Here is a 14314-nt window from a genome sequence, read left to right on the forward strand (position 1 = left end):
CAGACACTCTTGCAAAGACTGCCCTCCATAGCTCGGTCTCGGTTTTGTAACAAAACCGTTTAGATCTATAAATCAGTTTGTTGCCAAAAAAAAAAAAGAGTTAAATATCTGTCTCTCACCTCACGACAAAAACATACAATTTTTTTTACATTTTCTCTTGTCACTAACTAATCAAATTGACAATAACCTACCACCCAAATCCAAACTAGTCTGTATTGAAAAAGCGTATACTGACGAAACAGACGAATATTACCGTAATTTAAATCAACTGACGACACCTGTCATAGCATGTGCACTTATGTAGTAACCACATCATCTTCAACATCACTTCTTCTTTAGCGCTCTTCATTTTAAAGTCTACACAAGAACCAGAGCAAAGCTACAAAAATATATATATATATTCAAAACCCCAAAGAAAAAAACCTGAGAGGAGCTATGAGATCGAGCAACCATCTAATAGGTATGGTCAACTTCCTCACCTTCCTCCTATCGATCCCCATCCTCGGCGGAGGGATATGGCTAAGCAGCAGAGCTAACTCAACCGACTGTTTACGTTTCCTCCAGTGGCCACTCATCGTCATCGGAATCTCCATCATGGTCGTATCACTTGCTGGATTCGCCGGAGCTTGTTACCGTAACAAGTTCCTCATGTGGCTATACCTCGTGGCCATGCTTCTCATCATCGCAGCCTTGATAGGATTCATCATCTTTGCTTACGCAGTCACTGATAAAGGATCTGGCCGAACCGTGCTTAACCGGGGTTATCTTGACTATTATCTTCAAGATTATTCCGGTTGGTTGAAGGATAGGGTCTCGGATGATGGATACTGGGGAAAAATCAGCTCGTGTATTAGAGATTCTGGAGCTTGTAGGAAGATCGGAAGGAGCTTTAATGGCGTCCCTGAAAGTGCTGATATGTTCTTCCAGAGAAGCCTTAGCCCTGTTGAGGTAACTTTCTTAAAATAAAACTTGGGAAGTGATAGAAATATAAAATCTTTTTATCAACCTTGAAATAAAATCACAATGAATATTGATGCTTATTCTTGGATTCTGGGATATTTTTTTTTGTTAAAGCTGGGATATTCAGAATCAATTTTTTGAAAAAATTATCTGGATAATAGTTTTAGAAAAACTGATACTATAATTTTTTTCAATTTTGGGACAAAAGCTTTAAATTTATTTTCTTGAAATAATAAATAATTATGGTCCTCCATGTCTTCATGACCCATATGATGAGACTCAATTATTGTAAGATAATAATTATAATCTGTTGCCCCCGAAAAAGAAATAATAATTGTAATCTTTGTTCAAACTGAATATATTTTGGGTTTACTGTTTTTTATAATTAATCTAGTTGACTATTTTAGTGTGGAGTATAGATCTGATTCAGCTTTGCCTCTAAAATACTCAAGCAAATACAATAATAGATGGGAGGACTGATATTTAAAATATGTAATTTATTCGCCTTATTGATTGTTGTGTGGAAGCCATAAATGATACAAATTTTGACCATGCAAAATTTCTTGTCTAAGCTTGAAGCTTCTATTCTTATTGGGTCAGAGATCCTCTGCAATTTTGCTGGCCTTTGCAGTTTTGTTCATATACGTTAAATCTATTTTTAGGTTTTGGAGCGACCCCAAAAAGTATAAAACTTTATGAAAAGAAAAAAATTATTGCTTTGCTGTTTCTAGAAAACTTTAATTAATTTTTTTATGTATATATGCTCAAAATTCCAACGTCATGAGCAAAAACAACAACAAAATTGCATTAAGGTTTGAAAGGGTAGTTGTTCAAGTCCTTGTTTTGTATTAAATCGTGAATCTATAATATTCTGTTTTATTTGTTTTCCTCATGAAATATTCGTTTGCTATGTGTACTATACACCCACACTGAGATATATGTGGATCTTTTACTTTTTGGTGGAAAATATCAAATGTATTATCAGCCTACCCAGCTGTGATTTGATCTATTATCGTAATGCTATATAATATGGTGGTAGTAATGCATACGGTTTAAGCTATGTTAAGTTTAGGTATCTATACTTGAAGATATCTCAATGGTGCTATTAAAGAAGAGTGGCTTCAGTTTCTTATATGAATTATTGAAAATTTGGGATTACTATTACCTATCATGATCTATATTTGTTGTTACTTTCTAGTCTGGCTGTTGCAAGCCACCATCAGATTGCGGGTATGCATATGGTAACGAGACATTTTGGACGCAAGGAGGAGGGCTCGTAGGTGCAAACCCGGACTGTATGTTGTGGAATAACGAGCAGAGCATGCTCTGTTACCAGTGCAGTGCTTGTAAAGCGGGTGTTCTAGGGAGCTTGAAGAAGAGCTGGAGAAAAGTGTCTGTGATCAACATCGTGGTGCTTATTATTCTCGTTATCTTCTACGTTATCGCTTATGCGGCTTACAGGAATGTCAAGAGGATTGATAACGATGAGCCGGCCGGTGAGGCTAGGATGACAAAATCACACCCTAGTCATTTCCACCTTTGATCAAAATTATGGTAAAGTTCATTACATATTAATGAAAATGTGATGACAATGAAACAAAAGATGGGTGCTTTAATATATGTTTTCACATGCTTATGATTTAGTACTTTTGTTTTTGTTTTTGATATGTAACACATTTCTTTCTGTGTGTATATTATTTATGATGGAACTACATATTATTGTTTCCTTAAATACGCATTATACCGCAACCTTTTAATCGAAGAGATTTGTTAAAATGGACTGAGAAATCTAACCGGATTTGGAAAAACAAAAACAAACGGTTGGGAGGCATAAAACCAATCTTGTTCTGCTTTCATCATCTTCACGGCTAAGTCTGGGCTCCATATTTGTATTGTTTGCTCTTCCACTGTGAAGTCCTCTTAATACGAAGCGGGATTCATTTCCTCTTTGATGACTTTTATCGACGTGTAGAACCAACATTGTTTTAGCACATCTTTGGTTTATTAGATTCCAAGACACTATTGATATTGCTCAAATACCCTAGAACATCTTTTTCTCTAAAATAAGAGGTTTAGATGTAATACTTAGAGCATGAATCCACAAGAAGTATGGACACATAATAGATTTTAAAAATCAAGGTTAACTTAGGCGAACAATATAAAAGCAGTAAACAAAGCAGTAGTATATAGAATGGTTTATAAGATATTGAAAAGAAACGCAAGATCTAGAGATTTATCAGTCAAGAGATTCAAAATTACACTCAAAAATGTTAAAGGTTTTATATATTCAATTCTAAAACTCGAATTCAATAAGTAAGATTTCCAGCTCGTTGCGAGTATAATGGAATGTATAAATCCTATGTTCCAGCTCTCGCGTGTTAACAAAGAATGAGTGTCAATCGATACTAATGGTTGAATGTTGATTGATACTACTTCAGAAAAAAACATTAACGCTCAATCGATAATGTCCAACTAAATCCGATAACAACTCTCGTATGCGCCTAGGTATCTAATCCACTAAGGATTCGGGTTCCGTTAATCATTGCACTCTCGTGCCTCTCAATCGTCCTATGATTTTAGGTTCAAATAATCAGTCACACTCTCGTGCTATTCCAACTACTCTAGATCTTAGTATTACAAGCTACCCTAGTGTAGAAATTAGTAAGCAACTCTAGCAAACCTAATTGATGATTAGTTTGACAATGACCTCATGAAATCCCTAAACCTAATATGATGATTACTTAGACATCCAAGAAATAACACAAATCATAGTCTGATTAAAATAATAGATAAAGAAATCAAAGATAAAACCAAAGAAGTTTCAATCAATCTCTTAAGGAGAATTGATCTTCTTCAGACTTAAAACTAAGAATAAAATAATTTGTATAAAGCATAACTCTCAACAATGGCTTAGAAAACTATATAAACTAGTCATAAAGTCGGCCAGGGGTATTAGGTTAATTTATGGTGACTTCTAGGCCCAAGTCGGTCTTGAAATAGACTCCGCCCGTCTTCTGGCATCAGTGTCGAGCGGCACCAAGGTATTAGTGTCTATCAACACTTTTTCTAAGCTTCCTCTCGCTAGGCAGACATACCACTCTTCAAAAGAATGAGCATAACTTTTGATCTAACTATCAGATGGACCTCAAATTGGTGGCATTGGAAAGGTAACCTAAGGTTCTATATTTTATAAAAAATAAAAGCTCAATCGCACTGTAGGAAGGCATTCATTGCAAAACTTCTCACGCATATGTGCAGTTCAGCACCTGATATCACTCAAATTACCCTAAGGAGTGATTTTACTCTCTAAAATAAGGGGTTCAATTGTAGTACTTAGGGATCAAATCCACAGAGAGCATGGCACACAATAGACTATAGATATTAAGATTAATCTAGGCAATCAATAATAAAGCAGTAAATTATATGAAGGCAAGGTGAACAAAATAGTTGTTCAATTGGTTGATTGAGGTTGTAAACAATTGGGAGAAATAGCTAGACCTAGGGATTTATTAATTTAAGAAATTCAAAACTATAATTCAAGGATGCTAATGGTTTATAGATTTAATTCTAGAACTCGATTTTAATAAGTAAGCAATCCAGCTTTCACATGCAATTGCTAATCAGATGTCTAAGTCCAGTGTCAGCTGTCGCTTATTGACTTGGAGGGAGCGTCGATCGATGCTATGGCCTGAGCATCGATCGATGCTTCCTCGGACAAGCATTAACGACCTAATCGATTAAGTTCAACTAGATTCCTAAATCAACTCGTATGTGCCTATGTATCTAATCCAACAGAGTTCGGGTTCCGCTAATTGATTGCACTTTCGTGCCTCACAACTATCCTATGATTCTAGGTTCAAACAATTAGTCTCACTGTCGTGCTGTCCTAACTATTCCAGATTCTAGTATTACAAATCACCCTGGTGTAGATATCTATAGATAATCTAGCAATCCTAATTGATTATCAGTTTGACATTAAGCTTATGAAATCTCTAAACCTAACATGATGAATTACTCAGACATGCAAGCAGTAACACAAATCATAGTCTGAATAATAGATAGATAACGAAATCAATGATAAAACCTATGGAATTCCAATCAATATCTGAAGGAGAATTGATCTTCTCTCCAAACCTAAAAGAAAACAATAGAATTGGATAATAGAAAGCTTGTAGCCGTCAACAATGGCTTAGAAATACATAAATAGGGTTTCTGGTCGTCCATGGGTATTTTGGTAACTTTGTGTGGCTTCTGGGCTTCAATCGGTCTTGAAATATGCTTGGCCCACGTTCTGGCATCACTCGATCGATGGAAATGCTGTTTCATCGATCGACATTCATGCATCTCCTCGACAACTTCCTCTCGCGAGGCAGACTGACCACTCTTCAGTACAACATGCATAACGTTTGTTACATGATGCTGATTGACCTCAAATCGGCGGAATTGGAAATCTAACTCAAAGATATATCTTGTGTCTAAATATGGGCTCAATCTAACGGTGGAAAGGTCTCCATCCATAGATAAACACCGGACGCGTCTGTGCAGTTCTACACCTTAAAAGGCTCCAAAATCACCATATTTCTCCATAACGTACCTGAACCTGTAAATACTCTAAAAAGACTCCAATACATAATAATTATATCTTAAAACACTTATATACCATGGCTGAAAGTGGGTAAAATCTATGGTATATCAACTCTCCCAGACTTACCATTTTGCTTGTCCTCAAGCAAAACAGACGTGCAGTCTCTCTGAAAGAGGTTTGAAAACAGTAGGGACTCACATGATTTAAAACTTAGAATCATCACGTCTACAATATTACAATCCACATCTAAGAAGTCCTAATCACAAAAGCACATTATTCCATATCCTAGCTTAGCAACCAAATTCACCTAGCCAACAACTAAGCAAATCATGTCTGACATTCTCCTCTACCAACCTCATTTCTTAACATAAATGAAAGTGCAGGCTTTACCTTGGGAGTATCGATCACATGATGCAAGAATTTTCAAACAAGTATCTAGATTTGCAGGTAAAAGTTTGTTCCTATCTTCTCTCTCTACTAATTTCTCTCTTTAGTCAAAGTCTGCTTCTATTGCAGGATCATTGACCAAGATTGGACAGACTTCCATGAATCAAACCTTAATGGTGGTTTCCACCAAGTCATGTTCACTTCTTTTTGACCTATATCCAAGAGTTCATGTGAATCGAACCTTGATGATTGCCGCCACCAAGTCCCATTCAAATTCTTTTTGTTGGAATCCTTATGAAGCAAGCCTTAATGGTTGTAGCCACCAAGTCATGTTCGGATTCCACCTAACTAACATCTATTATATATATATATATATATATATTTTTTTTTTTTCTTTTTTTTTTCTTTCTTTAAAAAAATAATAATAAATATCTCTACCCATAAATCTAATGTCGAAATAGAGAGAGAAAAGGTAATAAATCTACACAAGACTTTACCTTCCAGACTTGTTTGAAGAATTTGATCCCATGCATACCAAGCCCCAAGACAAGCAGTTGTGTCAAGTTTAGTATTGGAGGTCAGCTTTGGTTCCCTCAAACAATCTCCGCAAGTGTGAATAGTTGACATGTTGATCCACTTTAGTATCTTTAGTACTATCTGCAATCAGTAAGTCTAGAATGGTGCTAAATAGTGGTTATATAACAAGCAAAAATCTAATAAGTTCATTATCCCGTCTTGACTCAATAAAACCTTTTATGAAAATATTTGATAAGACTTACAATAAACTAAGTAACAATAAACCTCTCCCCAGACTTAAAATACATTGTCCCCAGTGTATATCTAGTCGGAGTTATGGTGATAAATAAATCATAAGTACCCAATTTAACAAGTTAGTACGATATACCGGACCACATTAAGTGTTGATCGATGGAGAGGAGTTACCATCGGTCGCTGCAGGTAATGTACTGTTGAGCGATATCGACATGCTCTCATCTGTCGATATGCTAGGCAATCGTCTACTTGGATCTCTTGTTTTTTTTTTTTTTAATATTAGTAGAATCTCTCTCAGACTTAAACAACACTATCTCCAATGTTATACAGTCTAAGAGCGGTGGGGAAATAAAACATAAGGACAATATTTAATAAGGAAAACGGTAAACCTGACTTTGATGGGAGTGTCGACCAAAACAGTTAAGTGGCCATCAATACTCTTGAAACTCTGTCGATCGACACATTTAAGTGGCGATCGATCAATGCTAGTGATGCTCTGTCGATCGATGCTGCGCAGCCATTGTCGATCCTCGTGCAAACTCGTCTTCCTCAGATCTTTTCCTTTTACCTAACATAAATAAAACAGTAAAAGTCAGTAATAGATAACTAATAAAACCAGTCCAAAATTTTTGGGAAACGAGATCAGTATGGGCTTCAGGAATATCTTCGGTAGCATTACCTAAGGATGTGCGTTGATAAGTGGGATCCATCTCTACTTCCGAAAGATCAATAGAAACCTAGACCATAGATTTCCTATATGGGTCCTGATATTACTCAAATTACTCCAAGGAGTGACTTTACTCTCTCAAATAAGAGGTGCGTATCCACAAGGAGCTAAGGCACACAATAGATCCTAACAAGTTTATGATTAACCTAGGCAAGCAGTTAAACAATAAAAAGCAGAGGTGAACAAGGAAGTTGTTCGGTTGATTGATTGATTTAAGTTTGTAAACAATTATGAGAAATAGCTAGATTTAGGGTTTCAGGTAATTGAGATTATAATGATATAGATTCTAAGGTTTCAATCCTAAAATACGAATTTTAATGACAGTATATTCCAGCTTTCGCGTGTGAATAAATTATATTGATCTAAGTCTATATCTCAACAGTCGCTTATTGATATAGTTTAAAGGTCAATCGACACTATGTGACTAGCGTCGCTTGAAGTTTACCTAGTCAAGCGTTACCAAGCTGTTTGATTGGTTCATTAGTTTTACTAAATCAGTTGTCGCGTGTTTCTAGCAATCCTAGCTCAGGAGAATTAATTCAGATAAAAGACCATGCTTTCGCTTGCGCCTAGTTATTCTAAGTTCACGGTTCTAGTTAGCTACTCTAGAACATAAGCATTAATAACAATTCATATGAAGGAAATCTTATCACCTTAGCGTATATTTATTTTGGACTAATCCCTCATAACCTTACTTATAACTCTTAATCTAACAAGAATGACTACTCAAACATAGCAAAACAGAACCTAGCAAATATCTGAATAAACTGCATAAATGTAATAAGGTAGAAAAACTGGTGTTTCAATACAAATCTATGAATGAGCCTTAGATCTTCTCTCCAAACTACTAAAAACTCTAGATATATTTTTATGTGTAAAGTAAAAAGTATGAAGGTGTGTGTTGCCCAAAACAATGGCATAGAACATAAATGGATGACTCCAATAACCTACAGAGCTACGTGCTCCCTAGGCCACGTGCCTCCATTAAGGCCACATGCCTCTATTAAGGCTACGCGCCTCCATCAGGCTATGTGCCTCCATCAGGCTACGCGCCCATCTAGGCTCTGTGCCTCCACATACATGAACTACGAACGGCTTGATCCCTCACTGAAGGGTACGTAGGCAATCCCCATTGAAGAATGCAGCTATAAATCCCAAACACCTTCCTCGGTTCCTCAAGGACCAACCTTGGTAACCGGAACCCTCAGCTACAGATCAGGATGCACCCAGGGACCGACCCTGGAGTTGGGACCATCAATTACAGACCCAGAAGACCCTACGATCTTCACTATAGACAGGCGGTTCCTGCCCAACAACCGACCTTTCTTACTGCTACTAAGGCCCTGACGGCATATACCAGCCCATACCCGTATGGCACTACCCTCAGAGCAGGATCTCATGGCTTATCCACGACCGAAGCAGGAGAAAGTACCACGACGACCAGTCTCCTTCTTCCTATCATTCCGTAGTCTGAGCACGAATCACTGGTACACTAAAATCCCCTAACACATTGAACTAGCCGAGAATCAGCATTTGAGTCAAACATCAATCAAAACCTATCACTTGTCATCGATCAACAAAGAGGCGCGAGAAGCGGGCCACATGTCTTGACCAACTTAAATAAAATAAAGATGAAAAGCAAACAAAGTAGAGTAAGAAATAAAGAAAATTCAAGATCTTCTCTGGTATGAAGTCTAGATCTCTCTCTCCAATCCTAAGCTCTACTCTCTAGGTGTATAGATATCTGCCTCCAAAAGTAGTCTCTCGCTCTCTATAAGTTTGTGTCCAGGTAAAACATAAAAAAACTAATAAATAACCTAACAGACGGTCAAGGACTCATGGTGCAAATCTTGGAACTTATGCGTAAGAATCGTAATTTCTTTAAATCATCATTAAACTTCGTGGATGGTTCGCTGTCGATCGAGGTGATAGTGATCCATCGATTGATGGTTTCTTCAATAATCGACTTCGTCTTCATGTTTTCAGCAATGCCTTCATAAAAGCTCCAAAATGCCCCAAAATCACCACTTTACTCCAAAATGTGCCACAATACCTGAACCTGTAAATACTCTAAAAAGATTCCAAAATGCATATAAAAGACTTTAAAAACATATAAAAATCGTGGGTAAAAAAGGATAAAATCCATGGCATATCAAAGTTGTTACAGCTTAGGAAAGGATGTTTGATGATTTCTGGGAAAACTGAATGCAACTTATTTCCCTCTCAACAACAATATTGGATGGTTGAGTAAATGCATGGAGGAAATTTGAAAGTGGATTGTTCCATTATCCAGAGACATCAAGAACACAGAACCAGATGATAAGAAGCCAGAAAAAGCTTTGTTGGTACCTTGTTCGAGATGAACAAGGAAGATGTTGATACTTGTTTCCCAAAAAGTACTCATCTACTTCCATACTAGCACAAAGCCTCCAAAACGTCAAGTTAAAGACTATAAACAAGCGTTTCATGGGAGGCAATCCATTAGTAAGTTTCAAATTTGGTTTTATTTTCATATATTACTGATTTTTCGTATTTACTTATTTCAGGTAAAAAAAAAGAATCTGAGAAAAAGAGGTCTGCAACAAGCATCGACCGACACCTGATCAATGTCGATCGAAAGTGAATCACAAGTATTGATCTCTACTTTACTATGTTGATCGACACTAACATCAGAAGGCATGTATGACACTTTACCGTGTCGATCGACACTAACGTCATAAAGTATGTATTCTTTCCTTATTAAGTTTTTTTCTTATGATTTATTTTTTCACCAATCTTACACTGTATAACACTAGGGAAATTTGTTGTTTATGTATGGGAGAGGTAGTTACTGATATTGTATTTTATTTTGATTTTAGTGTCAATTTATTTTTTTATTGAGTCAAAAAGGGATGATGAACTTTTTTAATTTTTTTTATTATCTAACCACTCTCTAGCGTTATTCTTAAATTTATTAACTGCATAGTATACTGAATGGAAACACCAAAATGGATAACCTACCAATAAGATTCACCTTTGCTGAGAATGTCTGAAGGAATCAAAGTTGACTTCCAACCTTAATCAACAGCGATCACATGTTTTTTGTTGGGGGTTGGTAAAATTTAGATATTATGACTAATTGTTGTGTCAAAATGGTTAGTCACAATATAGTGACGACTTGTTGACCAATTTGTGACAAAATTATTATGTAGCAAAATGGTTACTATTTGGTCACAGTTTTGTGACAAAAATAAAAAGTAACAAAAAATTGTTACAAATAATTACAAATTAGTGACGAAAAATTCAGTCGTAAATGTGTTATTGATTATGCGACCAAAAGATGTCACTAATTTATATGATTTCTACTTTCTTAAATAATTATATAATTTCTGTTCTTAAAATGACGACATCAACTTGTATGGAAGTGAGACAACTTCATCACATTTTGTGACTTTTAATTACAATTAGTTTAGTTATAATGACAACAGGTGAGTTTCTACTGTATATACTTTCAGACGTAAAGACGAAAAAACAAAAACATAAAAACCATTTGCTCTTTGCTTCAGCCTGCAATATTTTGAACTCTCTTGTCTTCAGCCTACACTTTTCCTTGATCATTTTCAAGAAAGTACATTCTAGTATTAGTATACAATCGCCTCTGTTTCGTGGCTTGAAAGAGACTAACACCCATCTCTTGGAATTCCATTATAACTCTAAACTATTTTTTTTTTTGGTTTAATATAACTCTAAACTATTCATGCTTATATACTTTGATAAGATGTTGTTTGAGACATTGGAAGCAATTCCAGTCAAGGCGTTATGCTTTCATAAGCTTGTTAGAGCTGGTACTTCAAGTAGTGATTTCCTTTCTTGTATTGTTCAATGATATTTGCTTCATATCAGACATATAAAGCTCTGTCCATAAACGAGATATACTATTGATCACAGATGACTTATAGAACTTCTTTTGATAAGAGTCATGAGTTTTGAAACTTCTTTCTATATTTTCTCATATCTAAATAGCCTTTGATATAGACCAGATATAGACCAAACTTGTGTATTAAGTGTTTTCTAAGATATGAGGTCTTTACAACCCGTTCTTTTCACAAAAATATTTGTTACTTTTTTGTCATTATCTTTGATTCTTTAAGCTCCATATTTTTCTTGTTGCCATTAAGTAATTTTTTTTTTGTTATAATAAACCCACGTCTTAAATTAGCTCTTATACTGCTATAATTATTAAATTATGTTTGTGATGTTTATTAATACTGAATATATACAGTTAGTTATATTATTGATTATTTCTCTTATTTGTCCTTAATGGAAAACAGTACATAACTGACTTATGATTAAAAAATAGTGTCAAACCAGTGACTGTTGTTGTGGCTGGTTTCTTTTTTACGAACTACACATGCATTTCTTGTGATGTTTTAAATGGTAAATACTAGTATTTATTTAATTATTGTAGTTACACTTTTTGTAGTGTTTTTGTTTTTGTTTTCATGTTTTGTCATTTCTATTAGGCTGTTGGAATGTCTAAAAAGGGACGTGTTGTTGTACTTGGAGCAGTACACAGTAAGATTTTACCATATTGTGATATTTCGTCGAATGAACCCGAAGCTTATGAAGAAGTTGAAATGATAACACAAAGATTGCAAGATGTGGAAAAAGCAGAACTAAAACATAGCCATGAAGAGAATCTGCAGTTTCAGAAAAGACTTGAGAATATGGAGACTATTGTTCAGTCTATCACAAATCTGAATGTCTAGACTTGGATCCACCACCAGAACTTTCCACCTTCCATGAAGTTTACGTTCACCTCATGCATGTTTTTAATATCTTTGTTATTTGATTTGGATGTTAACTTGTATTTTGTATACTAATGGTAACTCAACATTTTTAGTATTTTTTTTTGGCAACAAACGGCTATTCTATTACTCCATGAGGTGGTCTGGGTAACAAGACCGGAATAGAACATAGAGATCCGTGAAAAGAGCGAGCATTCCTAGCTAAAGAATCAGCAATTTCATTATGTGTTCTTGGCACGTAGGTGATCTTGAAATTCGAATAGCACATCAGGATAATTTGAATGACTTCCAGCTCCGTTTAAAAGTTTGGCATGCTTGGGGATCATTTATCATCGCGATCAGGTCCTTACAATCTGTCCCAAAGCTTTGGCAGGTTGAATGCTGAAGCATGCTCTCCATCGCCCATTTCAACGCTTCCAGTTCCTAGTGTAATGCTGTCTCTCGCCTTCTTAAGTTTCATGTCCCCATAAGTTGAATCTTCCCCGTGTTGTCCTTCCAAACCCATCCAATGCTGCTGAATTGATCTGTGGATGTCCATGAACCATCCACCATACACATATTATCCAAGCTTAAGGCTTGTGCCACTTCAACAATTGGTGCATGTGGGGGAGTAGGTATAGAATCCTTAGATTATACCAAGCCTGGCACTCACTCTCTGCATATCTGACTAGTTCCAATGGGTCTCTATCTATCCTCCTGAATAGCTTATCATTCCTTGCCTTCCAGATGAACCATATCATCCAGGGGTAGGGTCTCTATCATCTTCCAGCCTCATAATTGTATTCTTCATCCAGAAAAGATAATCCATATTGGCGTACATACTTGATATAGGGAAAATTTGAGAACTTGACGGCGTTGATTATAGTGTCCATGCTTGTAATGCTGGTGGGCATTAAAAGATCGCGTGGGTAATATTTTCAACTGGATATCCACATCTTAGACAGTAATTATCACACCGCATATTCCGACGTATTAAATTCTTTGTTACTGCTACCTGTCCTGAAATTAATTGCCATATAAGATGACGAATTTTCTGTGGCGTGTTCACTTTCCAAGCAAAGGCTTGGAGTCAGTTATGCTAGGCTGTAGAACTTATGTTTCCTCCTCTGCTGTCAAAATATTTGTAGCAACCCAATACCCAGACTTAACAGTGCATTGGCTATTTTTAGTGTAGCTCCAGCAAAAAGAATCTCGTCGATGGGTTGTGCTTATGGCCAAACTCATAATCAACGGTATATCCTCTGGATCAACATACTGTGCCAGTATTCAAGCGTCACACTCCTTTGACTCAAAATTAATAAGGCTACTTACAAGCATCTTCCTATTTACTACTGGGGCCCTGGGTCGGGCCGGCCTAGCTGGCGTTGAAGGAATCCATGGATCCTGCCAGACATTGATTTCATATCCTTAATTCACTTTACTCCTGATACCCAAAAGTAAGAGCTTCCTTGCCGCTGAAATACTCGTCCACATATAAGATGGGTTATCCACCGCGGCAATTCGCAAGGACGAACTGAGGCGGGTAATATTTTCCCCTAAGAACTCTCGCCACTAATGAATCTGAATATTGAACAAGACGCCAAAGCTGCTTCGCTAGAAGAGCTAAATTAAATTCATGGATCATATGGAAACCAACTCCACCCTCCTCTCTGGGTGCACACATTTTTTCGCATTTAGCCCAGTGAATCCCTCGTTTTTGTGGGTTTGAACTCCACCAGAATTGTGCGATGGCACTTGCAAGGTTCTCGCAAATCTCCAAAGGAAGTAAGAAGCTGGACATGACATATGTAAGAAGAGCTAGGAGAATAGATTTAATTAAAACTTTCTTCCCTCCATTAATAGCCATCTACCTGTCCAACCATTCAATCTATGCAATAGTTTTTCTTTTAGGAAAGCGAAGAGCTTACACTTAGAGCCGTTGATATCCTCTGGTATTCCAAAGTATGTTCCCATTCCCCCTTCATTCTGGATTCCAAGTGTGTCTTTAATTTGTTGTCTATCATTCGCTGCAATCCTCTTACCAAAGAGTAATGAAGATTTATCAAAGTTGATACATTGACCTTGTGCTTTTTCATACTTCCTGACTACTTTCATAAC

General features: G+C 36.4%; 1 protein-coding gene across 1 annotated transcript; it reads left to right on the forward strand.

The window, feature by feature from the left end:
- The first annotated feature begins 422 nt into the window (after positions 1 to 422).
- On the forward strand, positions 423 to 2674 carry LOC106406169 (tetraspanin-3). Its single transcript, XM_013846777.3, has 2 exons — positions 423 to 948; positions 2159 to 2674. Exons 1-2 carry the CDS (start codon positions 436 to 438, stop codon positions 2501 to 2503), a joined length of 858 nt encoding a protein of 285 aa, XP_013702231.2. The 5' UTR covers positions 423 to 435; the 3' UTR covers positions 2504 to 2674.
- The last annotated feature ends 11640 nt before the right edge of the window (positions 2675 to 14314 follow it).

Source organism: Brassica napus, chromosome A1 (assembly GCF_020379485.1).
Source record: "Brassica napus cultivar Da-Ae chromosome A1, Da-Ae, whole genome shotgun sequence".
Classification (NCBI taxonomy): Eukaryota; Viridiplantae; Streptophyta; class Magnoliopsida; order Brassicales; family Brassicaceae; genus Brassica; species Brassica napus.

What these genes read in the sequence shown, in the direction of transcription:
- LOC106406169 (XM_013846777.3), top strand. Translation starts at nt 436, where the DNA reads ATGAGATCGAGCAACCATCTAATAGGTATGGTCAACTTCCTCACCTTC. An exon ending in GAAGCCTTAGCCCTGTTGAG is followed by an intron (nt 949 to 2,158) that starts GTAACTTTCTTA and finishes GTTACTTTCTAG; the next exon opens with TCTGGCTGTTGCAAGCCACC.